The sequence below is a fragment of the Neopelma chrysocephalum genome, unplaced genomic scaffold (genome assembly GCF_003984885.1).
Source record: "Neopelma chrysocephalum unplaced genomic scaffold, ASM398488v2 Primary Assembly neopelma1_96780, whole genome shotgun sequence".
Taxonomy (NCBI): Eukaryota; Metazoa; Chordata; class Aves; order Passeriformes; family Pipridae; genus Neopelma; species Neopelma chrysocephalum.
Window position 1 is genome coordinate 160,982 of NW_020925424.1, and position 24,587 is coordinate 185,568.

Below are 24,587 nucleotides of genomic sequence, written 5' to 3' on the forward strand. Positions count from 1 at the left end.
GGGACGGCGGCGGGGGCGGCGGGGGCGGCGGGACGGCGGCGGGGGCGGCGGGACACCGGCGTGGTCTCCACCTGTGTAAAGGTGCTGGGCAGGATGAGGCCCTTGGGCTCAGCTTGACTTTGGTGGTAGCCCCGCCCTGAGCACAAGGCTCAGTGGGATGACCCTCCCCCCCGCCCCAATATCCTTTTGTCTAAACTGATCCCTGATCGCAGCCAAGTATTTCCTGAATCCATGTCATCTCCCCCCGTGGAAAGGTGTTGGGCAGGATGAGGCCCTGAGCAGCTCAGCCTGACTTTGATGGCAGCCCCGCTTTGAGCACAAGGCTCAATGGGATGACTCCCCCGCTAAAGATCCCTTTCGCTGAATTCGTCACTGACCCCAGCCAAGTATTTCCTGAATCCGTGTCATGCGCAGAGGAAAAAGAAATTTAGTTTTAGTTAAAAAAAAAAATTAACGTTTGGTTAATGTTTTTCGGCGTGCTCACATTCTTTTTTTTTTACTGAAAACTTTTATTTCTCTAAAACGTATTTTACCTGATTAAAAAACCCAAACAACCCGATAATGAATAAAATGCCTAATTTTTGGTCAACAAAAACATTCTGCACAATCCCTAAGTCTTTTGGTGGATCTTTTCTCATCTCCTGCAAAATATAGTACCTTTGGTTTCGACTAATCCAAAACAAACTATTAATAACCTACACTGCAGGGAAATTGAAGGAAGGCTAGAGCATAGTTTACCTACTATATTTACTCCTGCAACATTTACTGTAATATTTACTCCTGCTATCTTTACTCCTCAGGGTGGCTGAGGGCTGGCTGTGGTCTCTGGCTTTGCACCCTTCCTGATAAGAGCAGTCCTAACCCTAAGGTCTATTCCATGGCAGCCACCACCCATGGGATGGGATGTGGGCCACTCACCGAGTGGCTACCCTGCTGACACATTGACAGTGGCTGTGCAGTGATAAAAAATGGGAGATTTTTTGAGGATACTCAGAAAATTTAGAAACATTGAAGGGAATATTGGTAACGGGGTGTCATAAGGTGGTTAATGGTAACAGAATGTGTTTAATTAGTGGCATTTAGTTATTGGTTTGTGAATGTGAGACAGGAGAAGCAAGATGGAGCGGTTCTGTCCTCTGTAGGTGTAGTGTTTTTTAGTGTACCCATGGGATTCCAGGCAGCTCTTACCCTACAGACCTGACACAGTTATAGTGTAATACATTGTGGAATAATGGGAGTGTTTGAACTGCTTTGTGTGAGGAGGAGATGGTCAAACCTGGAGTAACTTTTTTTTTTTATTATTATGGTTTGTTAAAAGAAATTGGTCTGCAAAATGAAAACCTTGACTGCAATCTGCCCTGGCTAAAGGTGCTCTGCAAGTGGTAGCATTTTGGTCCACTGTTGGTGAGTACTTTGCAACTGCACACTGATAGAGTCACAGAATATTTTGGGGTGGAAGGGACCTTAAAGACCATTTCATTCCAACACTCCCTCACTCGACCAGGTTGCTCAGAGCCCCATCCAAGCTGGCCTTGGGCACTTCCAGGGAGGGGTCTAATGCTAAGCTTTGTGTGGTATTCCCTGCAGTGCTGCCTCTCCATCCACAGTGGTGTCAGCTCTGCCCTGTTTGACCAAGACGTGGCCTTGGCTACACTTGTGATTGTGTTGTAAGTGAATATGAGGATAAAGCTGTGAAGAAGCTCCTGCTACTACAAAATACTGCACATGTCCCTCAGCTACCTGGACTTTTGCAAACTCATTAAGCAAGTCACTTATTTGATGTGAAATTCTTGTTTCAGGCATTGATTTACATATCTGAAATGTCTCTGGAAGATTGTGTTTGACAAATTTCCTTCTCTGTGATGGCACATCTCTCTGTAGTAGTGTATCCTGTCCATGTGGGAATCAGAACTTTTGTGGAAGTAGCTCAGCTTCCAGAGAAACTGTATACCTAATGCCAGGACAAGTGTGCACTGCCTTTTCATCAAAAGAACAATATTTAACTGGTGTTCTGCTAAAACATGACTTTTTCTCTGAGAGAGTGGGCTAGAAGAGGGACTGTTTTGTGTAACAAAACCACACTGCTCTGGCAGAACAGCAGAGCAGGACCAAAGCAGGTTAATGAGTGGGTAGTGTGATTCACAGCACTTGCTCAGCCTCTCTCATCTCTGCAAGCACAAACTACTGTTAGAAAATGGCAATGCAAACCACTTGCTTCTTGGTAACCTTCATGGGAAAACAAGCAAGAGTGCTCTCCTTCCCTTCTCCTTCCCCCACAAGACAAATCTTGTGGCTGTTTTCAGCTATCCACAGCACCTCTTCCGCCCACTTTGAGTTTAATGAGAATTTTGCACAAAGAATTGGGGGGCAAAGCACAGGAAGCAGTGGCTTGTGAGTGGGATTGTACGCTTGAGATTTGCCTACAGATGTATCGTCATGTACTGCTCCTGCTTTCACAGCCTGGTCTTTCTAACCTCCATTCCTCCGGTCAATGCAGGGCTCCTGTGATCGCGGGTGGGAATGCAGAAGGAAACTGTTAATAACTGTTGCTGGCAACTGACTTCCCTTTTTGCTTAGGAAAGCGTAGAGTCTGTAGTTCAGAATCCTACCCTGCGACATAGGTTATTCCTTTGTTGTGTGTCCACCTCTCTTGGCTCTTCAGGATCCGTTACCTTTCTGTGTATCAACCCTGAGTCTGCCATGAGTGACTCATCCCTGCTGTTTATTGCTGGAGCAAACACTGTGGAAGACCAGAGGGCTCGCTGGGAGAGAAAGCGCAGCCGGACAGCCAAGGAGCTGCTGGAAACTGAACACAAATACCTCGAGCAGCTGGATTTGGTGGTCACAGTGAGTATTTCTGCCCGTTCTGCTATGTGGGTATCTTCAGATAGCCCGTACTTATTTGTGTTGTCATGGGGAAGGGTCAAGAGCAAGACTTTGATATATCCCTAGTGCCTGGGACAGCTGCTAGGGCTGAAAGGTTTTTTTGTTGTTTTTCTTTTACCTCCTCTGTAATATTCAGTAGCTCGTGGGTTCAGGCCTTTGGCTTTGGTCTATACACAGGCATAAACCTTTGAATTTTGATTGTATAAGGACTTGCCTTAAGATGCCTGAGGTGTATGAAATGTAGGGGGCACAAACAAACAGAGATTATAGACAAGACGGTGAAAGACAAATGCATCTAAGGATACTGAAATACGCTCTATCAGTCTGTTTAGTAGTACTATAGTACTGTTCCATGTGTTTAGAGTTACGGTCAAAGTTACAAATCAGGCTTACGTCTGACAATGGATATCTTAGGCAGACATTCATAATATTTGATATCCTTACAAGCCAGCGTGTGCAGGGAGGAACTTCTGGCTTTTGCTGTATGCCACAAATGACCTTTGAGTAACCTTAAAGGTTAATAACCTTTGTGGCTTTCCATTACTTAAAGGGGGCTTATAAAAAAGAGAGAGAGAGAGTGACTTTTTATACAGGCATATATTGATAGGACAAGGGGGAATGGTTTTAAATTGAAAGAGAGTAGGTTTAGATTAGATGTTAGGAAGAAATTCTTTTACTGTGAGGGTGATGAGGTAATGGAACAGGTTGCCCACCCAAGTTTCAGATGCCCCACTCCTGGAGGTGATGGGCCAGGTTGGATGGGGCTTTGAGCAGCCTGGTCTAGTGGAAAGTGTCTAGTGGACATTGAAATGAGATGGTCTTTAACGTCCTTTCCAACCCAAACCGTTGTGTGATTCTATGATGATCTGTGAATTCTGCCTGTTTGAAATTCTCTCTTTTTTTCCTATTTAGTACTTTGTGACAATTTTAAAGGCCAAAGGGACACTGAAACCTGCTGTATTGGAAACTATATTTGGACCCCTGGAATCCATATATTCGGCCAGCCAGTAAGTGGACACACTGTTGCAATTCCTGTGATTGTACTGGGAGGACTCTATATTGATGAGAAAGCTTTATTTCCAAATATCTTACTAACACCTTGTAAAACAGGCATTCACTTCTAGCACTGCTAGCTTTGGTGACACTTGATGTGTACCCAGGAAACTGCTGATCTGTGTCACATACCCGGATACCCAGTTACTAGATAGTGGTTTAACCTCAGTAAATCTGCTCCACAGTGTATTCTGTGGCTTACTCTGTGACCTCCAAGCACATATTTGGCACAGAAACTGGATGTGAGGTGGAGAACGACAAAGGAAGGTCATCATAGGAACGAACCAGAGAGAGCTGTGAAAATGCCATCAGTAATGTAGCCCTCACAAGCTATCTTTGCTCCTTGTACACAGTGTTCTGTCATTTCACCTGGAAAGAGGGAATTTGGGACCAGGACTGGAAAGTTTTTGTCAGAATCTGGATCTTTATGGCCACTATGCTGAGAATTTGGAGCAGGCAAATAAAACCTTGAAGGTAAATAACTACTTTACTCTTCTTATTCTCTGTGTTTTTCTGTTCTGTGAAACAGCTACATCCTTCCCTTTTTCTTCTGCTTCTGGAGTAATCATTTTTCTGACTTCTCCTGGGCTGATGATATTCAGTCTTTCTTCCATAATAAAATGGTAAAAACTTCTATACGTCCTTAGAGCTTCAAATTTTTCATGCTTTTTTCAGGTGTTTGTGTATGTATATGCATATGCTGAGAACAGCTTTCTCAAACAGAGTTCTGTATTTACTCCCACTCCTTCTTGGCTGGCAAGGCCTAGAGAGCTTCCAGGCTTTCACTAGGGTACAGTGATCTCTTTCTGGGAATTGTCAGGTCTCCTAATCTTTCCCACTACCATTAACTGTATCCTTAGCAGTGGGATTTCCTTTTCCTTCACAATTTCTTTTCTCTGGTAGAATTTTATTTTTTTGAGGGGGACACTTATGTCTCCAAATACAACATGTTTTCAAGAAATTTCAGAAGGATATATTTTTATTCCAAAGTTCTGACAATGGTATCTGGAATTTAAACCCCTCCACCTCCGGTTTTTGTCCATGCATATTCCCAGATGCAGGATGTACTGGGATATTTCTCTTCTCTTGTATTTCCATGCACATATTCACACTTTTGATTGTCCAAGAGAAAAAGGCATTTTGGATACTTGCCTTGAGGTGATGGGAATGTGGAGCTGCATTGCTTTGTCTTGAAATGAGTGGCACAAAGCCACAGGTGCACTCCTTGTTTTCCTAACTGGGTTCAACCTTCCTTTCTTCTTTCTTTCCATTTGCTGCATGTACTAGCTTTGTACTGCTGTGCCTGTATGAAAGAATAATATTGCTTCCATTACCCACTGGAAATGATGGTTAGGAGAAAGGGAGTGGCTTGCCTATGACCACAAAAGAAGTTGATGCTTGTGTTTAGGACTGGAGTCTTAAACTCTAAGTTGAAGAGTTCTAAGCTCTGGTTCAGACTAGAGCACATAGTTCTTTTTGTAGTCTCAAAGCTATATCCCTTTTCTGCTGCACACAGGAGCGATTGAGGAAAAATAAGTCGTTCCGGCGGTTTAAGAAACTCCAGGAATCTCGACCTCAGTTTCAAGGGAGGGAGTTAGAGGATCTGCTTCCTTTGCCCCTGCAGAGGCTGCACCAGTAAGTAAACAATTGTGAGTCTTCAAGGGGTTAGCATGAGGAGGGAAAAAGGAACATAACAGTGTCTTGGTTGGTACAGGAGGTAAAGTTGCTTAATGTGTCTCAAAATCAAAAAAGCACATAGACAGCAGTGAAACAGATCTGAAGATGTCCCCGTAGAGTGGAATCACTGTACATGGATTGGAGATGATGCAGGGAAGTAGCTGTGTTTAGCCCTGGCTCCTATCCCTTCATGTAGCTCTTGGGTAGAATTGGAGGCTTCCTGCCACCTCAGTAAGCTACTGAATTTCAGCTCTGAACAAAAACAAGCTGTCTGAAATGATGCAGAAGTGATGCCCTCTGCCAGAGATGGCCTTGCTCTGCTTTTGTGCAGGTTGCTGCCCTGGGGCATTGTGATTCTTGTAGATCACTGCTTTTGGAAAGGATGAAATTAACGAACACAGAAGAGCTTTTCTTCCCTTTCTGGTTATCAGGGCCATACGCTTTCCTCAGATTCGATGCCTATTGCAGTTGTCTGAGCCTAGACAGATCCACTCTGGATTGCTGCATTCCCTTTTAAGGCACCAAACCTTCCAGATTTCAAGAAATATTCAGACAGCACTTGTGCATGTGGTGTGATTTTTAGGGTTATCCTGCGCAAAGCCAGGAGCTGGACTTGATGGTCCTTTTGGGTCCCTTCCAACTCAGGGTATTCTATGATAATCCCCCCTTTGAAGAGGCAAACTGACTGCATGGGGAGAGTGCTGCATGCACTCATGGGCAGCCCTTTCTTGGGGAGGGTGTCTGGGTAATGCAGGGCACAGGTAGTTTGCTGGGAACTCAGCTGCTGCTGCTGCTGCTGTAGACCAAGTAGCTGCTTTTCATAAACATTAAGCTGACTGGTGGTTTTTTTATTATAATGCTTTGGATACTTCCTTTAAATTTGCAAAACAGCAGTATATTTGTTGCTGTCCAGCAGTTGGGAGAAGTGTCAGCTTTTTAACAGAAGATCTAATTTTTTCATTAATCAGCTCCATCATGTTCAATTTTCTTCAAAACACTAATAACAAATACACTAGGTCACACGAGTTCTGCCAGTTTGTGAATCTGTTAAATTCCTTCTCTCATTTCAGATTGAAAACAGTTTGACTTTATTAAGAGAAAGAATTTGCAGAGATCTGATCCTTTCCAGTAAAGACTGGAGAGGAAAAAAAGAAAAAGGAAGATCCTAGTTCTTATAGAAACGCCTTTATTTTCTTGTATGGGCAGGAAACACGGTATGAATGCCACCATTCAGATACAAAAAAATAGATAGTTCAAAGGGAAATTTGTCTGGTATTGAAGGCATTTTTGTGTGAATGCTGAGAGTCTCGTGAACATAAGTAATTTGTGAGGTTGTTTTTATCAGATTCCCAGGAAAAGCCAAAGGCTTGCAGATGTATAAAATACTTGGTTTACTTTAGTGGATAAATTTGATGATAAAATGAATGTGATTGAAGTGTGCCCAAAACTGCTTGATTAGGCTTAGATGTGTGCACTCCATCTCCTGGTGGAGTGCTCTTCGTCATGCTGTCACTTACAGGAGGTGGTGACATTCCTGGCATCTTGTGGTGAATTAAACCTGCTCTCTCCAACTTAGGTACAAGCATTTCTTCAGAGACCTGCTGGAGAACACCAGCCCAGACAGTGCTGAGCACCTCAAACTTGCAAGTATGATTCCACCTGTAGATGCTGACACTTTGGTCAGAGATAGCCTCCTTGCTAATATTTGGATTCCCACTCCCTGCCTGCTTCCACAGAAGAAAAATCTTTCTCTCTGTGGGGTTCTTGTGGACTACTGTTTCTCTTCTCCATTTTGATCAAGATACCCCTGAGAACACATTGAGAATAAAAATGTAGAGTAACTGTCTGTAAAAGTGGCCTAAGGATTAAATTGGAGAAATGGCAGCTCTATTTTTTTTCATTTTTATTTTTAATTCTTTTTTATTCTGATGGTGGTGAGGCACTGGCACATGCTGCCCAGGGAATATGTTGATGCCCCATCCCACCAAGGGTTCAAGGCAAGGGGCCTGGATGGGGCCCTGAGCAACCTGGTCTGCTGGAAGGTGCCCCTGGCCATGGCAGATGGGTTGGAACGAGATGATCTTTAAGGTCACTTCCAACCCAAACCATTCTATGACTCTCTTGGTCACATGCCTCAATTTTCTAGGGTATTTCGTGTCCTTCATGCCATATCCAATCACTAGTGGTGTTCCCCAGGGCTCAGTACTGGGCCCAGTCCTCTTTAATATCTTATCTGTGATCTGGACGAGGGGATCAAGTGCACCCTCAATAAGTTCACAGATGACACCCAGTTGGGCAGGAGTGTTGTTCTGCTGGAAGGTAGGAACGTTCTGTACAGAGGGATCTGTACAGGCTGGATCAATGGACCGAGGTCAGTTGTGTGAGGTCCAACAAGGCCAAGTGCTGGGTCCTGCACTTGGGTCACAACAAACCCCTGCACCGCTCCAGGCTGGGGGCAGAGTGGCTGGAAAACAGCCCAGTGGAAAAGGACTTGGGAGTGCTGGTCAACAGTGGCTGAACATGAGCCAGAGTGTGGCCAGGTGGCCAAGAAGACCAGTGGCATCCTGGCTTATGTCAGCAGTAGTGTGGCCAGCAGGACCAGGGCAGTGACTGTCCTTCTGTACTCAGCACTGGTGAGGCTGCACCTTGATTCCTGTGCCCAGTTTTAAGCCCCCCACTGCAGGAGACACATTGAGGTGCTACAGTGTGCCCAGAAAAGGCCAACAATTTGGGGAAAGGTTGCCCACAAGTCCTATGAGGAGCAGCTGAGGGAGCTGGGGGTGTTTAACCTGGAGAAGAGGAGGCTCAGGGGGCACCTTATCACTCTCTTCAACCACCTGAAAGGGGATTGTAGCCAGGTGGGGGTCTGCCTCTTCTCCCAGAGAACAAGTGACTGGACAAGAGGAAATGGCCTCAAGCTGTGCCAGGGGAGGTTCAGGCTGGACATCAGGAGGAATTTCTTCATGGAAAAGGTTGTTAAACATCGGAATGGGCTGCCCAGGGAAGTGGTGGAGTCACCATCCCTGTAAGTGTTCAGGAAATGACTGGATGCGGCACTTGTGCCATGCTCTAGTTGGTAAGGTGGTGTTCAGTCAAAGGTGGGACTCAATAATCTGAGAGGTCTTTTCCAACCAAAATGATTCTGTGACATTTACAAGCAGTTAACTGAAGTAACACCACTTGTAGGGCTTTTTCCTTTTCTGCTTCCAAGTTATTCCTCTGTCTAATGTTTAATTGGAAAATGTTTTCTAGAGCTTCAGAATTGTTGATTGGAGAGAGGCCTCTGGAGGTAAACTACTCCAATCTCCTGCTGAAACTCCTGAATAAAACTGTTGTTGATATTTGGTTTAAAAGTTTGCTTCTTAATTTCATATTATCTTTTCTTAGCAAGATAGCTAAGGTGAAATATATACTCATTTGTGATAACCTCAGAATATGCTGCTGTAATTTCAGAGGCTGTGAAGTCTGTATCTGAGATATCTCAGCGGGTCCAAGGCATAACTGAAAAAAGAGAGAACTCATTGCAGCTGCTTCGAGTTCAGAAACTGCTCAAAGGACAGAAGACCCAGGTTTTGACTCCAGGTGGGTCCTACTGACAGTTCTGTTTTTCTTCTACCATGCTGAGATACATGAAGGTATGCTCTCCTTCACCTCTGACTCAACTCATATTAACCGGTTTTCCCCTTCTGCCCAAATTCCATAGAGAGGTGGTGAAGGAATATGACTACTAATTCAAACATTTTTTTTAAAGTTAAGCATTTTGGAGTAAGGATAAGCAGCATCTTAATTGCCTGACGTTCAGGTAGGAGGAGGTGATGACATGTAGTTAAAAATTATGAACCTAAGGAAGCCAGGATTTTAAGTCCTGGGTGGGAATGAAAGACAGACATTAAATAATTTTGAAAGAGTGTAAGTAGTGGCATTGTCTCTACTCCATTGCAGGAACCATAGATTTCTGAATGTCAAGGGCCCAAGGACTGTGTTGTTGTTTATCTTAAGCCATAAGATTAATGGAATTCTGCTCATACTCTTCATACGAAGAATTGTCTTTTATTTATTCTTTTTTCTGTGCCAGAAATCAGCGTATTTGTGTTGATAGCTGAGATATATAAAATCACAGTCACTGGCATGTAAGAACATCTAATGGGATAACAGATCTCTATGACCTCTTGTGTTACTGGGTGCTCTCCAAGCCCAGAACACGCTCCAAGCTGTGTGTGGAATGTTCTGATAAATGCGCCCCGTCTGGGAAATTATGAAATGGTCACCTGGGGTTTCACCTGTACCCTCACTAAACTCTGCTATTGCAGAGGTTATTCAGGCACAGTGCTGCAGCTGGAGAGGAGTATTAAAGTCTCTGTGTGTGAAGGCACAGCTCCAGGTACTAGTGAATGGGGTTGTAATTCATACCTGTGGATCTTTGGGTGAAAGAGACATTCCACAGTGGGATGGGCGAGAGATTCAGAAGGGTAAAACTGACAAAGCTCGTGGGCTGAGATGAAGACAGTTTAATAGGTAAAGCAAAAGCTGTTCATGCAAGCAAAACAAAGCAAGGAATTCACCACTTGCCATGGGCAGACAGGTGTTCAGCTATTCCCAGGAAAGCTGGGCTCCCAACACACACAGTGGTTACTTGGGAAGACAAATGCCATCACTCCAAACACCCCCCTTCCTCCTTCTTCCCCTAGCTTTATATGCTGACCATGGTGCCATATGGTATGGAATGTCCTTTGGGGAGTTGGGATCAGCTGTCCCAGCTGTGTCCCTTCCCAGCTTCGCATGCACCCCCAGCCTCCCTATTGGTGGGGTGAGGAGCAGGAAAGATCTTGATGCTGAGAAGTGCTTACACAGCAATAAAGAAAAGATCCCTGTGTTGTCAATGCTGTTTTCAGTGCAAATCAAAACCAGCCCCATAGCAGTTACTATGGAAAAAATTAACTCTATACCAGCCAAATCAGCAAGGCTGACAAAGGTTGTTTATCAGAGGTCACTCTCAAAAGTGCTTAATCAATGGGCAGATAAATTTAAAATTCTCTTCCCCGTTCTTACAATTCTTCTCATGATGCCAGCTGAAAGGGAACTTACACGGGTGTGCTGTATTTACAGGGAGCAGGAGCATGTGGTGGGGGGCCTGGGCACATTGGGGTAGTGCATAAGTAAAAAGGTAAATCAGTTATCCTGAATGTCAGAACTAATAAGATAACCCCTTGATAAAAAAAACCAAACAAAAATAAACCACCCAAAACATTACAGCTTGACCAGAGATGGCCATCATTTGAAAGCATTAGGTCCATGCGTTTTTTGGTCTTTGAATATTCTGAGACATGTAGCAAGGCGAGTGTTGAGGGTCTGTAGAGGCCTCTCCATTATCTAGGACAGAGAATTTTTATGGTCATGTTTTCCATTTCCTGGAGTTACACAGGTACTCTCGGATGTGTGAAGCAGAAAAGTAGAGGCAACTGGAGCCTTGCTAGTTTTGGGTCAGCTTTCCAGAAACAAGCTATTTTTTTCAGAACTGTTAAGATTGTGTCCTGCCACCAGGAGGGAAGAAAAAACCTAATGCTGTAAATTCACAGAAAGGGGGAGCTTTGGAGTTGGGTATCTCACATTTGGCAGTGTCTCTGAGATATACTGCTCCTAGTGAAGAGACCCTGCTTTTCTTGCTGCATTCCATATTTAGGGCAACTACCATATTAACCAGAATCACCTCCTTAACTTGGTACACTGTTCTGTCATCCTGAGCTTCCATAAGGATATTTTCTTGCCCTCCTTTCACAAGCATTTCCTAAATCTTGTGCCCCTGGTAATCCATGGATTTAATCCATAATCCAAGATTTCCAGTACAGTCCAGGACAGATTGTATACCTGAGAGTCTGATCACAGCTTAGCCTGAGAGGAACAGTTTCCCAGTCCAGTCCCATGCTGCTGACACCGTCCTTTCATTTATTTCTTAAACTTTGATTGATTCCTGCACTTGATTCCTTCTCTTTCTCACGTTCTAATTCAGACAAGAGGAGTGGTTCCTGTGGAATAAGCTAAACAGGAATTCACCTGCCTCTTCGTTTTGTGACTGTGGCATACTAAGTAAGACACAATCCATAATTAAAACAAAACTCTGCTTTTTTTCTAAAAGGTACTTAATAGCTCATGCAGAAGCTAAGGCATGAAAAACAGTGTCAGAAATGCCCTGGCAGGTGTTTCCTAGACAAGGCCAGGTGGCAATACCTAATTACAGCTTTATATTTTTACAAATAATCTCACTGGCAGGTGCCTTCATAATTTCCATGAGTTGATGGCTATCTTGCACAAGAATCCTACTTAGAGGTCCTGCTTTAATTATTCCATTTTGTGTAGATGCCATTTTTTAATTGCTGCTTACAGCTGGGTTTATCTAATTGTTTTAATTATTTTTCTGCTGCTTTCTCTTCCTTTACTTTTATTGCAATTCATTTCACGGGTGGATGACACTGGGCTCTGTTCTGTAAGAGAGGCTGATAAGGTTGCCTATTCAGACCTTTCTTATTTTTTATCCCCTTTGCTGTCTCCTCTTTAGAACAGTAGTCTGCATCATGCAATCTCTTAACTACTGGAGGTCTGTATATAATTAGGTGACCTGTGAAACATGGAGGATTTGGTTTTTCTGCTGTTTTTCTTTTTTTTTAAATTTATTTAATTTACGCACACAAGCAAGCAACAAAATACTACATTTTCAAAGCTTAGGCTATCTTCTGTTTCACCACTAAGGATAAACAAATGGGCAACACAAAGATTGTTCATGGTGTGTTTTCTGAAGGCTTATTTTAGTTTAAAGGTGTGCATACAATTTTAAAACCATGTTTTTGTTCTGATCTTTTTAAACAGGCTTGCATATCATAATATCCTCTTAATTAACATAGTAGATTTATAACAACTTCAGCCTGCTCCTAAACGTTTTGGGCTGGTTACTGCTTTTGTATGGGTGTTTTCCATGTTGGTGGGCTGGACCCAGTTGATACTTCAGTGCCTTCTAGTGGCTGGAATTGATGTAGAACCCGGTAACCTACAAGGGTGGCTCAGGCTGTATTCCTGTTTGTCTCGTTACATCTTTCCCCCCTCCTCAAGTGATCTGACAACTGTCTCTGTTTCCTTTGCATGCCCAGGGCGCTGGTACATCCGGGAAGGTTGGCTTTTGGTGGTGCCTTCAAAGGGAGAAGAACTGAAGCGCAGGATGTTCTTCCTGTTTTCTGATATCCTCATTGCAGCAAAGCCCTGCCACCCCCTGCACCCGCTGAACTCGCACAAGCTGGCGTGCCAGGCTGTTTACCCTCTCCACCAGTGCACCGTGGATAAAGTGTTCGGCCACACGCAGAGCCAGGGAGGGCTCCTCAGTGTAAGTCTCCCCACTTCTGCCTGGCAGGAGCACCACTGGAGTCAGACTTGGAAGCAGGTTTCCAGCTGTCTCAGCAGCAGCAGGACTGAGACGACGAGACTAGTGACAAAATGCAATGAGCTAGTCTGACTCAAGGCAACCCTTTTTGAGTGCTGTAGGCCCTCCTGCACACTCTGGGGTACAGGTTGCTGCTGGTTGCTTCACTTAGCTCAGGTGAGGAGGATCCAATAAAACTTTGACATGCCCTCATCAGAGCTACAGGTTTGAGGGGACAGCCCCCCAGGCATGTGACAATTACATTGACTGTGGGCTCAACTTTCAGAAAAACAGAGAATGAAGGAGTTATTATCACAAGAGATATTGCTTGTACATCAAACTCCCTGAGGGCTGCAGGGTCCTTGGCAGGGACCAGTGTCCTCAGTAGAGGTTTCAAAGTCAGTTCTTCCAAGGTTGCAGGACCTGGGGCTGTGTTATCTCATTCCTTGCGACAAAGAACACTACAAGCAATCTGTGACCTGTAGATGGTGGTAGTGGAAGGACCCTGAGGGACAGCTTGGAATAAGGGAGAAAACTGGATGAAGAGCTGCTAAGAACTGCATTGCTCATCTCCAAACAGCTTATAAAGTCAGAGAGAGCTGTCAACTGTGGCTGGAAAGAACGGTCAAGTCTGGCACTTGCTCTGTACTGTCCAGCCTCTGGCTTTTCCCAGTACTAAAGCTAAATTTTTCAGTCTGGGAAGGAAAATGGTGAAAATCAACATGCAGAGATGAGTTGAATCCAGTAGTGATGACTCTCCTTTAACCAGAATTGCTGCCTAGGCAAGGAATGCCACAGATTCTGTTTGCCTTTCAGCTTTCCTTTCCACACAAGGCACTGCTGTTGATGTCCAGCGACCAACAAGATATCAATGACTGGTATCGGAGTCTCACAGCTGCAGTCAGGTAGGCACCTCTTTTCCAGAGGTGGAAGGGGCTGAGAGTAAGGGGACAGGACATAAAAATGATCATATAGGCCTGTGTATGGTTATAAGGGTGATAGAGAAGGCCTGACTCTGGCAGCCAGGAACACAAGGGAATTGTATGAACAGATTTCACCTATGAAGTGGCCTTGCCCTTTGTTTTTCTCTACAGACAGCTGAAAGCCTGACGCACCCGAGTGCAAGACAGACTGGCAAGACAACCACTGTCATGACAGAAGCCTACACAACCTTAGAAAATGCTCAGGGGCATATAGTAGAACTGCAGTTAGAGGGACTACACACTGTGCTTGTGAGATGACAAATGCTTTGTCAGCTGTCCTAATGTTCATACAGACACTGCAAAAAACAAGTATGCACACTAAGCATTTGTGTATAAAAAATAAGTATCAAGAATTTTCCCCAATTTAGCTTAAAAGCTTCTAGCTTTTCTGCACTTTTGTAAACTCAGATTATTAAAGACAAGCAGACGAGAGCCTGATTTGCTTTCCCTCATTAAATGTTTTTACTCAACCGTCTTTCTAAACCAGTGTTTTCACGCTCATTTGTCTATGTATGTGTCCACCTGCTCATGCTTCTGGGTCCTGTGACCAAAATGTGTGTTTTGGGTAGTGGTAATATGGACATTACACTATATTTTCTGCCAGTGGTACAGGCCACAGTCATCTTATCAAGCAGCATTCACATTTATAATCTGAATACTAAGAGATTATGCAGCTGAAACAGCTCTTGCCTTTGCCTGCATGGTGTGCAGTGTTTTATTGCTTTGAAATCCTGCAGAGAAAACCTTTGGCAGCACCTCTGCTCCTGATCTCCAGGGAAAATCTCCAGGGGGTACAGTCATTCTCCTGGGTCATCAATCCCTGGAAATGTGCTAGGGTTCAGTTTACTAGGATGACAGACCAACTTAAGGAATAAATACAGAAAACATATTATTCATTAGTATTTTGTTAAAGCCTCAGCGTGGACTTTTAACAATGTGGAAGCTCTGAAGCAACAGCAGTTTGGTTCATCTCCCTACAAAGAGGGCAAATTCAAGGCTACTAGAGACAAAGATTAAGGTCTGTCTGAACACTGACCTTTCAGCATTTTGACTGTTTTTTTCTCCTTCCTTTAGCAGTACACGTCTTTAATTTCACACTGGGTTCACTAAAACAGAGAATATGTAACTTTAACTTTTTGTCTTTCCATACAATTAACTTGCTCCACGGGATCACTCATTTAAATGTCTTAAGTCTGTAAAACCTGGGAGGGAGGAAGGAATGCAATAGGGTTTTGGAAGCCACACCAGTTCCACTGTGTTTTACCAAGAAAGGTTGGAGCAGGTATCCCTGAGGTCCCTTCCAACCTGGTGTTCTATTCTGTGATACCATGTTTGGGTTGGTTTTGGTGGTTTTTTTTTTCACTGCAAAGGTACAGCTAGGACTTTCAAGTACTAGCTGTGCTTGAAATCAAAGACAAAGCTAACAACTAAAGATTCTTAAAAGTTAAATCATTCTGAAAAAATTCTGCCATTCTCCCTTTTTGTTCTAATTAGGTAAAATAGAGACTTCCTGTAATCCTGCACCTGAAGCTGGGATGTCTACCAAGCTCTTGCTAGAGATGGCAACAACTCTTACCTGGGCTGCCACCTTACTATAAGACAAGTTCCTTTGATACTGTCTCTTCATAGGACTTATCTCAGTGTTACCACCCTATTTGCATTCAGCACTTTTTGAAACAGCAAAAGTATCTCATTTTTCACTGAACTTCCTGCCCTGAAATGCTGCGCGCTGGCTTCTAGGAAACAATGTAGCTCTGTCACAGTGGAGATGCTGCCCCAGAGCAGGGCTGTTGGACCAGAACCTGTAATAAAGCCAGGTTTTGCTGGAGTAAGCTACTAACGCTCATGCAAAAGAATTAAGCTGTGCCAGGTGAGGTTTAGGTCAGACATTAGGAAGAATTTCTTCAGAGAAAGGGTGATTAGATACTGGAATGGGCTGCCCAGGGAGGTGGTGGGGTCGCTGTCCCTGGAGGTGTTTAAGGAAAGACTGTACGTGGCACTCAGTGCCATAGTCTAGGTGGCATGGTGGTATTCAGTCACAGGTTGGACTCAGCGATCTCAGAGGTCTTTTCCAACCTAACTGTTTCTGTAAACATAATTCAAACAGAAGCAAACTGAACTTTCTGAACAAAGTTTATTTACACAGAGAACATCAACCACCAGGGCTCCTAGCTTGATTTCCTCCTCTTGCCGAGTCTCTATCCAAACCACGGGAAGAAGCAAGTAAACTGTGCGCGCTTCCCGTGGCAACCTCAGGTTAGCGACCGACCTCCAGCCCTCCCGACACACACCTTCCATTCCCGTGCTCCAGGACAGCCCCTCGGGGCACGGGGGGGACCCCTAGACAGGGGTGCCCGGCGGGGCCGCCGCCCTGTGCAGGTCCTCCCGGTAGCCCTTGAGCAGCTGGTTGAGCAGCGTCTTCTCGGAGTCGCGGCGCGGGCGGACGAGCGGCGGCAGCGGGTTCCCCTTCAGCTCGATCACCGCCATCTTCGCGCGGTCCAGCGCGTCCCGGTTGGGGATCTGCAGCATGCGCGTGTAGCTCCCGGGGTGCGGCTGGAACCGCGGCGCCAGCACCTTGAACAGCTTGTGGATGAGGTCCTTCTCCTGCGGGGCGGCACGCTCAGCTCCGGCACCGCGGCGGGATGGACAGGAGGGATCTGGGGCTGGGAATGGCGGGGGGGAGGGGGGGTTACTCACCGTCAGCCAGAAATTCGCCATGCGCATGGCGCGCTCGTCCGTGTCCCCCCGCTTGGCGTAGTCGATGAGCTGCGGGGAGGAAGGAGGCGGCGGGTCAGGGCCCTTCGGCCGCCCGCCCCCCCGGCGCTAAACCCCGGCCCGGCCCGGGCCCGCCGCTCACCCGCTCGGCGTAGCCGCGCATCTCGTCGGCCCGCGCCCAAAACGTCTCGATGCGCTCATGGCGCACCAGCGCCGTCACCAGGTTCCGCAGCAGGTCCAGGCGCCCCTTCGGGCCGGACCCGAGCCGCCGATAGACGCGGCCATGCGAGATGGCGGCCGCCACCGACAGCCGCATCCCGCTGCCCTTGCCCGCCGCCCGCCCTTCCCGGCCACCGCCGCCTCCCGGCCTCCCGCGCGCCGCCCGGGCGCTGCCGGGAGATGTAGTCACAGATGTAGCCACAGGATCCCGGAGTGGATCAGGTTGGGAGGAACAGCATTGGGGTCATCTGGTCCAGGCTCCCTGCTCAAACACAGCACGGGGTTGCGTCCAGACGGTTCCTGAATATCTCCAGTAAGGGAAACTCCACGACCTCTTTGGGAAGTCTGTTCCAGTGCTCGGTCACCCACACAGTAGAGAAGTTCTCCCTCATTTTCAGGTGGAACTTCCTGTGCATCAGTTTCTGCCCGTTGCCTCTTGCCCCGTTGCTCCCCGTTGCTCGGTACTACCTGACTCTGTCCTCTTGACACCGTCCCTTTAGAGACACATTGATAAGGTCCCCTCTCAATCGTCCCTTCCTCTGGCTGAAGACGCCCCATTGCCTCAGCCTTTCATTGTAAAGAGGCAATGACTCTAGTCCCTTAGTCATCTTTGTACCCCTCAACTGGACCCGCTCTAAGACCTCCACATCTCTCTTGTCCTGAGGCGCCCAGAACACAGCGCTCCAGATGTGTCCTCGGCAGTGCTGAGTAGAGGGGCAGGATCAGCTCCCGCTACCGCTGGCAATGCCGTTCCAAACGTAGCCCGGCCCGCAGCCGCGTACCGGGAGGTCTGACCGGGACAGGGAAGCCGGGACAGACCCGGCGGGGAGAGCCGGAGGTACTGCTGGCGCTAAAGGGCTGCACCGCCCCCGGGTCCCGCTGCCGGTCCCGGCGGTCTTTTGCTAGTTTTAAAACTATCGGATGCAAGTTAATTAGCCACTCAGATCTTAAAATGTCTAGCTTGATTAAACTGCTGTGTAAGTGGTTAAAATCAAAATTAAACCTCATCATCCTGTCATATGACTATACCATCTGGCTTTCCCCAGATGTAGACACTAAATGACTCTGCTTTTCATGAGTTCTTGTCAGTTCTGTTCTGTTGTCATCATCCAGTCATGGAAAAATAAAATTCCCAGTACAATTGGGAACTTCTTTGTCTACCTTTTCATTGTCAGATCTGCTAACCACAGATTTTTGTCTTTAACATTTTGCTCCCACTATCTACTTTATAAAATCCAAGACAGTTATTACTACGACTGTTCCAGCCTTTTTTTTTGTTTCCTTTCTTCTTATATATGTTTCAGTATGATTTATAGATACTTTTCGTTTTACTTTGCATTACCCGAGTCCTGACAGTCCTGGGTCCCAGCAGTGGAGCCGGATCCCACCAGGAATGACAACCAGCCCTGGGTACCAGCCGTGCTGCTGTCCCTGTGGCATCGGCGAGCAGGGTGGGCTCTGCGGGGAGGGAAGAATGCAGCCGGGCTCCCCGCTGCCGCTCACTACAGCTATGATGGGGCACAGCCCGCAGGATGCTCCTGAGGCTGCAGGGAGCGGCTGGGCCACCTGCGAGAGGCAAGCGAGGCCTGTCAGAGCCTGTGTCTTATTCCCCTCTTTTCCACAGTGCTGGTGGCAGGATGCCAGAGGGCTTCAGACCCCCATAGCACACACCCAGGCTGTGCAGAAACTGTGCACACTGACAGAGCGGGGTAAGGCTGCTGGATCCAGCCTCACACAGCGCAGGAGCCACCATCCATATAGTGAAGCTGGCATTGTGCTTTATTCCCACAAAGACTGAAACCCACCCTAGTCTGCAAGAGCTCATCCCTCATAGTCAGAGGACTACAGCAGTATGTGTAGTTCAGTTCCAAGAAAAATGCCAGAAGGCAGCACAAGGAGGTTTCCTGCCATTTGTTTCTTCCAGCCAACACTGCTGTATTTCAGAGAAAGTCATGTGTAACAAAAGCAGCTACCAACAGTGTAAGAAAAAATATCTTTGTTATTATGAATACATCATAAAATCACAGTCATCTTATACACATTTTAGTATTTCATATATAAATAAAGTGAACAGTATAAGTATTGGAATGTGTAATAGGAACAAACATACGGATTTTAATGTGAAATTAAGAGACTTGGACTCCACCCCCATCTTTTGTTGCTGCTCTGGGACTTGGCATATTAACTCTGAAACACTTCTAGGAAGAAGGCTAGGTAAGCTGTGATGCCAATAATAACTCCAGGCATTACCCTAATTCCATTTACAATCAATTTTCCTCTTCTTTTCCTGATTTAGCGTGACGATATAAAAATTCTTCCATGCCAGAATTACAGCTTTGCAAAAAAGACTAAACCTGTATGTACTTGGCACAGTGTTGAAAGAAAACATTTTTCAAGATTCATGATTTTGTTAATCCCATTAACAATCAGCATTTTCCCACCACTACACACTCTTGCAAATGTTTCCATTAAATATATTTCTAATATTAATAAAATAACAAATTCTTTATTATCCTTCTGCTTATAACTTGATGTCTTAACATCAAAATAATATTTCTTTCTAATAAAATTATACATAATATTTATATGAAACAAAGTTGTCATGTGCATGAGCCTAGTAATGAGACTAGACATGAGTGTAGAAGTTTCTACTTTCTTGTTTTGGATTCTTGGGAAAGTTTGTTATTTTTGGAGCCACAGAGTAATAAATAATTTGAAAGGTAATGACTTCTCTGGCTACCCTGTAATGAAACTTAAACTGGAAATGATTCCTCTGTGCTGGTGTTATAAAACGTTGGGTAAGCTGAAGAAAATGACACTTTTCTGAGTGTCTTTATGTGTTTATCCAGAAATCTTAATGAAATGTTGCTGATACAATGTGTTATGAAAGTTATCATACCGTTAATCAGAAATGAGAAAGGTCATAGCTGGACGCAGAGCGGAAGCTGACCCTTCCCTGCCATCTGTGCTCAGAGGGGCTCTCTCTGCCCTAGGAATTCCTGTGCCATGTTGGCTGAACTTCTCTTTGCCATAGTGTCCCCCTTGTTGCTGGGACTAGAACAGCTTTGGGGAAGAAAGTCTGGACTGAGAAGGGTGAAAGACAAGGACAAGCCCAAGGAGCACTTTCTGTCACCTTTTTTTAATGGAGTAAACTCATCTGTTGGAAATCCAGCTCTAGGCTGTGAAAACCGATGATGCTAACTCCAGAAAGGGAAGACACTGAAATTTCTATTCAGAAAGTCACGTAAACATATGCTATATTTTTAGTCATGAACCTGTAGAACAACTCTCTGTACTTACAGCAAAGCATGTGTTTTATCTACTTTTCTGGTCCAGTCTCAGAATTTTCCTTCCCTGGATACTTATGCACAGCAGGGCAATTGTCGCCTCTCCCTGAATTTGACAGTCAAATTGTGGGAACTTCTCATTTGGTATGTTTCTATATTTGAAAAAGCAGAGCTTAGAACTAAAATAAGTGCCTTTTTTAGAATACAACATCTTGTGGGCAGGGGGCAATAGAATCTAGTTGATATGTAGGAAGTGGCACATCTAACATAAGTTATGTCATTTTGTAAGTGATGGTCAAAAATCTTCAGCTACTAATTCTCTAGTGGGAACCAACTTGGCCCAGCAGGTGATGAGGTGTACTGGTAAACATATGCAAGAGTTACACAATTTGCAAGATTTTAAAATACAACATTTGACACCGAACAAATTTAACTAAAATTGCATATTCATAAATGATGCAATTTATACTTAGTTGCCTGCTTGAAATCAAGAAAATACGACATAAAAGCCTCAGTTTATGCTGTCTTTGAGGTTTCTTTCAGCCTGCTGCATATAAGACCATCCCTCTTTTGGCAACAAGTTCCTTCCTCAAGTCTCCCTTATGATGTGGTTCACAAGTCTACTTGGGTCTGCAGCTGCTGGCAGATGTCCTCCCAGACTGAGGAGAAACCCAAGGACACAGGGTAAGACCACAATCTTTTTTTTCAGCTATGCCTGTGACTTAGACATTGCTTTGTAAATACTGATAAAGACATAACGTGAAGAGGAATACAGAATACTCATGTTCTTAAAGGTTAATGCCCTTGCTTATGGCTTAGTGATAGTGAGAAGCTGGGAAACAGCTACAGGAATTAATACATTCTCTTAAGACACCACACAACAGACATGAAAGGTCTAGAGAGCCAACTGTTTACACCACATGACCTGTACTGGTGGTGTCAGGATTACACCAACTATCTTTTGGCCTAGAAAATATGGAAGGGAATCCAAACCTTTATGTGTTATCTGAAAAGGCTTTGCTTATATTTTTATCTGTATTTATTCTATTAGAACATCCAAGCCCTGAAAAACACAGCAAAATAACAAGATTTTCTTTGCATTTGTAACATGGACACCACTGAGCACTAGACATACTGTAGAAGTAGCAGCCACACAGATACAACATTGAAATTTTGTGCTTAATATACTCCTTTATATTCCAATCATGGCAAAGTCCTCAGGAGCTGTGGAAATCCAAAAGAAATGGTAACATACATCATCCATGAGGTATGGTCTAACTTGTGCATCCAATCTTCCAGTGTAAATAAAGGGCACTCCCTTTTATCCCCATTCACAAATACAGGATCCCATGTGCAGTACCTCACTTAGCCATCCTCGTACCTGTTGAAATGTTTTGTCATGTGCACTCCTGCACCTACTCATACTCTTCCATATACCCAGCCAAGTACGCTGCCACTCTGTGTTCCAGTTCGGTGAAAGCCATTTAGGTTGATCTCATGCAGCAGTGGAACAAAACAGATGGAAGCTCTTTGCAAACATGAGGCCTCTCTCTGGTGTCGATTTCACTCAGGCTTCAATTTCACCAAGGAAGACATGAACCTGCAGGAGGTCAGACTCTGACTCTTTCTGCAAGGCTGGGATTGATTTTGTGCTTGCCAATAAGCCTGCCTGATTCACTTATGATTGGTTTTCCTGTTTAAAACATCCCCTTTTATCTTGCTCATTTTTGTGCAGTGTATTCAACATGAATCTGTTGAGAAAGGAAACTGGCCTTCACACTGAGCAGTGGGACAATGGTAAGGAAAAAGTAGTGTTAGTTTAGGATGAACATCTTTTGACTGTCTTTGAATGATACTCTAGCAACACAAAGCCTAATAATTTCCAGATCAAGCAGTAGCACCCTTGTATCACTGCTTCACCATTTTTTTTCCTTTTTCTGCCACAATGGGACATAATAGAAGACAATATCTCACTTACAACTGGCCTCTGCTGTGAAACAGGGATCCACTTCTCACACTGTCCTAAGCCTGGGGACAGTAGCTGGAAACTTGACTTCAGTGGTATAATATATTTGCATTTATAAAATAACTGTGGATCAGGGTTTTCATTATTGGCATCATTCAGGGATGATGTTCAGCTACCCCTCTGTCCCTAGCAAGATTTGGGTCATTTGGAAATAGAATGCAAGGTAGGCAGATGGAATGCTGTGGTCTGGATTATTAGCTAGAGCATGCCTTAGTCATATTATATACTAAGAAGGTTTTCTTGATAGTATAGGTACAATGCACAGTGCAGGCTTGATGGTATGAAATTACTGCAAGGAGGCTACCATGAACCAGGAAAGCTACAGTACAGGCAGCATGGTCCAGAAAAAGCAGAAAGAAAACTGAGAAATAATATATATATATATTTTACATTGTCAGTGCATCTTTTATATTGAAGAATTCTAAAGGGGCTTTATTTTTCAGTAGGCATAGCTAAGGATGGTCTGCCTTCTGTATCCTGGAGTTTCTGGGTGCTGCCCGTGGTTTGTAGTCTTCTCCAGATCCAAAATCTACTGTATCATGATAGTTTGTAAATTCCTGAGGTAATGGAAATTCCTCTGTTGATGAATGAGTCCTGTGTCCAAACACTCTCTCTTGCAGCTCAGCGATGTCATTTCTGATGTCTGCCATCATCAGCAATAGGAAATCAAACGAACCTGGTGGGCCCTGCAGTCACAACGCACGGTCATTAATAACAAACCACCTTGCTCTTACAGTTTTCACACTGCTTGATAGAATTACTCTTGCAGGGGTAGTTCAGTAAAATACTGCTTTGTATCAATTGCCAAAAGTTAGTGGTCTGGTTTTTAACCAACTTGCTCAGGAAACAGTTTTCAAAAGAATCAAATGTTTTTTCAGACAGAGCCTACATTTACAAGATGTTTAGCCCTTTTGTCACTTAACAATTCCTTTGCTGTATCTGTTTCCTAAGAGTAGCCTGACACCTCACAGGAATAGAGGACATAAATCTTGCTTCCCCGCCTTGTTTCCTATTAAACTGACAGAAATTATATTCTTAGAATGACTAAACAACTCATTTTTTTAAAGACTTCTGTTCTTTGGAAACTATCTTTTCAATATGGTAATCTCGCTGCTGTCCATCACTTGCTAAATATATTGATAATTACAATGCAGAGAGTATCTAATTTTAGCTGATTTCACATATTAAACTAAACTGTTTAATACTGAGGATACATTGATGGGCACACTCTTAAAAATCCACTCCACCTATGAGAAAATAGCATAAGAAGTTAATTCATAGAACTGTAGAACAACCATCTAGTTCCAACCTCCCTGCCATGGGCAGGGACCAGGTTGTTCAAAGGCCCATCCAACCTGGCTTTGAACACTTCCAGGGATGAGGCACTCACAGATTCTCTGGGCAACCTGTGCCAGTGCTTCACCACCTCACAGTAAAGAATTCCTTCCCAATTTCCAATCTAAACCTACTCTCTTTCACTTTGAAGCCGTTCCCCTTGTCCTGTCACTACAGGCTCTTGTAAGAAGTCCCTCTCCATTTTTCTTGTAGGCCCCTTCAGGTACTGGAAGGCTGCAATTAGGTCAGCCCGAAGCCTTATCTTTTCCAGGCTGAACAATCCCAATTCTCTCAGCCTTTTCTCATAGGAGAGGTGCTCCATCCCTCTAATCAACTGGGTGGCCTCCTCTGGACTCACTCCAACAGGTCAATGTCCTTCCTGTGTGGGGACCCCAGAGGTTATTAAACAATTCCACCTGAAAACAGATTGTAAATACTCATCCTTCTTGTGATGACTGACTCAAAGCCCATAGCTTCCCAAATCCCAGAGAGATGAGGGGCAGGATTTTAAAAGGTTCCAGGGATCAAACTCCAAATAGGAGCTGAGGTTGAATTTGTGCTAACTAGCACTCTTCATGGGATCTCATGCCTTCTGAGGGTGTTCCAGCACTGTTGTGGAGCAGAGGGGTACCTACTGCCTCCAGCTCATACCCAGAGAGGAAAGAGGTGTGCAGGCAAAAAAGACTTGGATGAAAACAGGTAATTACTTTGTTTCCAATAAAATTTTCTGTGTATGTAAAGTATCTTTGCTCTTGACACAGCAGTTTTTTTTTTTTAAACTTTTGGCTGACCTGTTGTTAATAGTCAGCATCACTCTGTTGTGTAAATTCCTCCTGTGAGAAATACTTACAGGTATCCCCTTTGGTCCTGGTGCACCTCGCTCCCCCTGTAATCAATACCACCATGGTTAGTTTGCTGTGACTAAAGAAAACAAAAAAAACCCGCACTGTTTGCCTCTGCAGTCTCTCTTATTTACTGTCCCCAGATCAGAAACCATCAGC

The 24,587-nt window shown here is 44.6% G+C and overlaps 3 protein-coding genes across 5 annotated transcripts in view; 1 reads left to right on the forward strand and 2 right to left on the reverse strand.

Moving 5' to 3' along the window:
- The window catches only part of ARHGEF39 (Rho guanine nucleotide exchange factor 39), a 16,361-nt gene extending 652 nt beyond the window's left edge, over positions 1-15,709 (forward strand). Inside the window, exons 2-11 of one of the 3 annotated variants that reach the window (XM_027709507.1) lie at positions 1,319-1,404; positions 2,663-2,847; positions 3,799-3,893; positions 4,293-4,413; positions 5,456-5,574; positions 7,193-7,263; positions 9,070-9,198; positions 12,756-12,985; positions 13,838-13,926; positions 14,116-15,709. In XM_027709507.1, coding sequence (XP_027565308.1) covers positions 2,701-2,847; positions 3,799-3,893; positions 4,293-4,413; positions 5,456-5,574; positions 7,193-7,263; positions 9,070-9,198; positions 12,756-12,985; positions 13,838-13,926; positions 14,116-14,131 — 1,017 coding nt within the window. In that variant the 5' untranslated portion in view covers positions 1,319-1,404; positions 2,663-2,700 and the 3' untranslated portion in view covers positions 14,132-15,709. Of the gene's footprint in view, positions 1-1,318; positions 1,405-1,581; positions 1,668-2,577; positions 2,848-3,798; positions 3,894-4,292; positions 4,414-5,455; positions 5,575-7,192; positions 7,264-9,069; positions 9,199-12,755; positions 12,986-13,837; positions 13,927-14,115 lie in introns of those variants that run through there. The other 2 variants (XM_027709508.1, XM_027709509.1) reach the window with 2 other exon arrangements.
- Positions 15,710-16,119: 410 nt separating this feature from the next.
- On the reverse strand, positions 16,120-17,060 carry MRPL17 (mitochondrial ribosomal protein L17). Its single transcript, XM_027709487.1, has 3 exons — positions 16,862-17,060; positions 16,702-16,770; positions 16,120-16,608 (listed from the first exon to the last, which is right to left on the reverse strand). The coding sequence occupies exons 1-3, from the start codon at positions 17,033-17,035 to the stop codon at positions 16,345-16,347; spliced, it is 507 nt and encodes a 168-aa protein (XP_027565288.1). The 5' UTR covers positions 17,036-17,060; the 3' UTR covers positions 16,120-16,344.
- A 1,859-nt stretch (positions 17,061-18,919) lies between these two features.
- The window catches only part of LOC113981849 (collagen and calcium-binding EGF domain-containing protein 1-like), a 49,535-nt gene continuing 43,867 nt past the window's right edge, over positions 18,920-24,587 (reverse strand). The window contains exons 10-11 of the mRNA XM_027709491.1: positions 24,437-24,472; positions 18,920-22,937 (exon numbers count right to left, since the gene is read on the reverse strand). Of these exons, the coding sequence (XP_027565292.1) occupies positions 22,704-22,937; positions 24,437-24,472 (270 nt within the window). The 3' untranslated portion in view covers positions 18,920-22,703. The remainder of the gene's footprint in view (positions 22,938-24,436; positions 24,473-24,587) is intronic.

Excerpts from the sequence above, each read along its gene's own strand:
- MRPL17 (XM_027709487.1), bottom strand. The coding sequence starts at position 17,035 with ATGCGGCTGTCGGTGGCGGCCGCCATCTCGCATGGCCGCGTCTATCGG. Across the intron at positions 16,771-16,861 it reads TGCGCGGCTACGCCGAGCGG|CTCATCGACTACGCCAAGCG; the intron begins GTGAGCGGCGGG and ends TCCTCCCCGCAG. Across the intron at positions 16,609-16,701 it reads TGGCGAATTTCTGGCTGACG|GAGAAGGACCTCATCCACAA; the intron begins GTGAGTAACCCC and ends GCCGCCCCGCAG.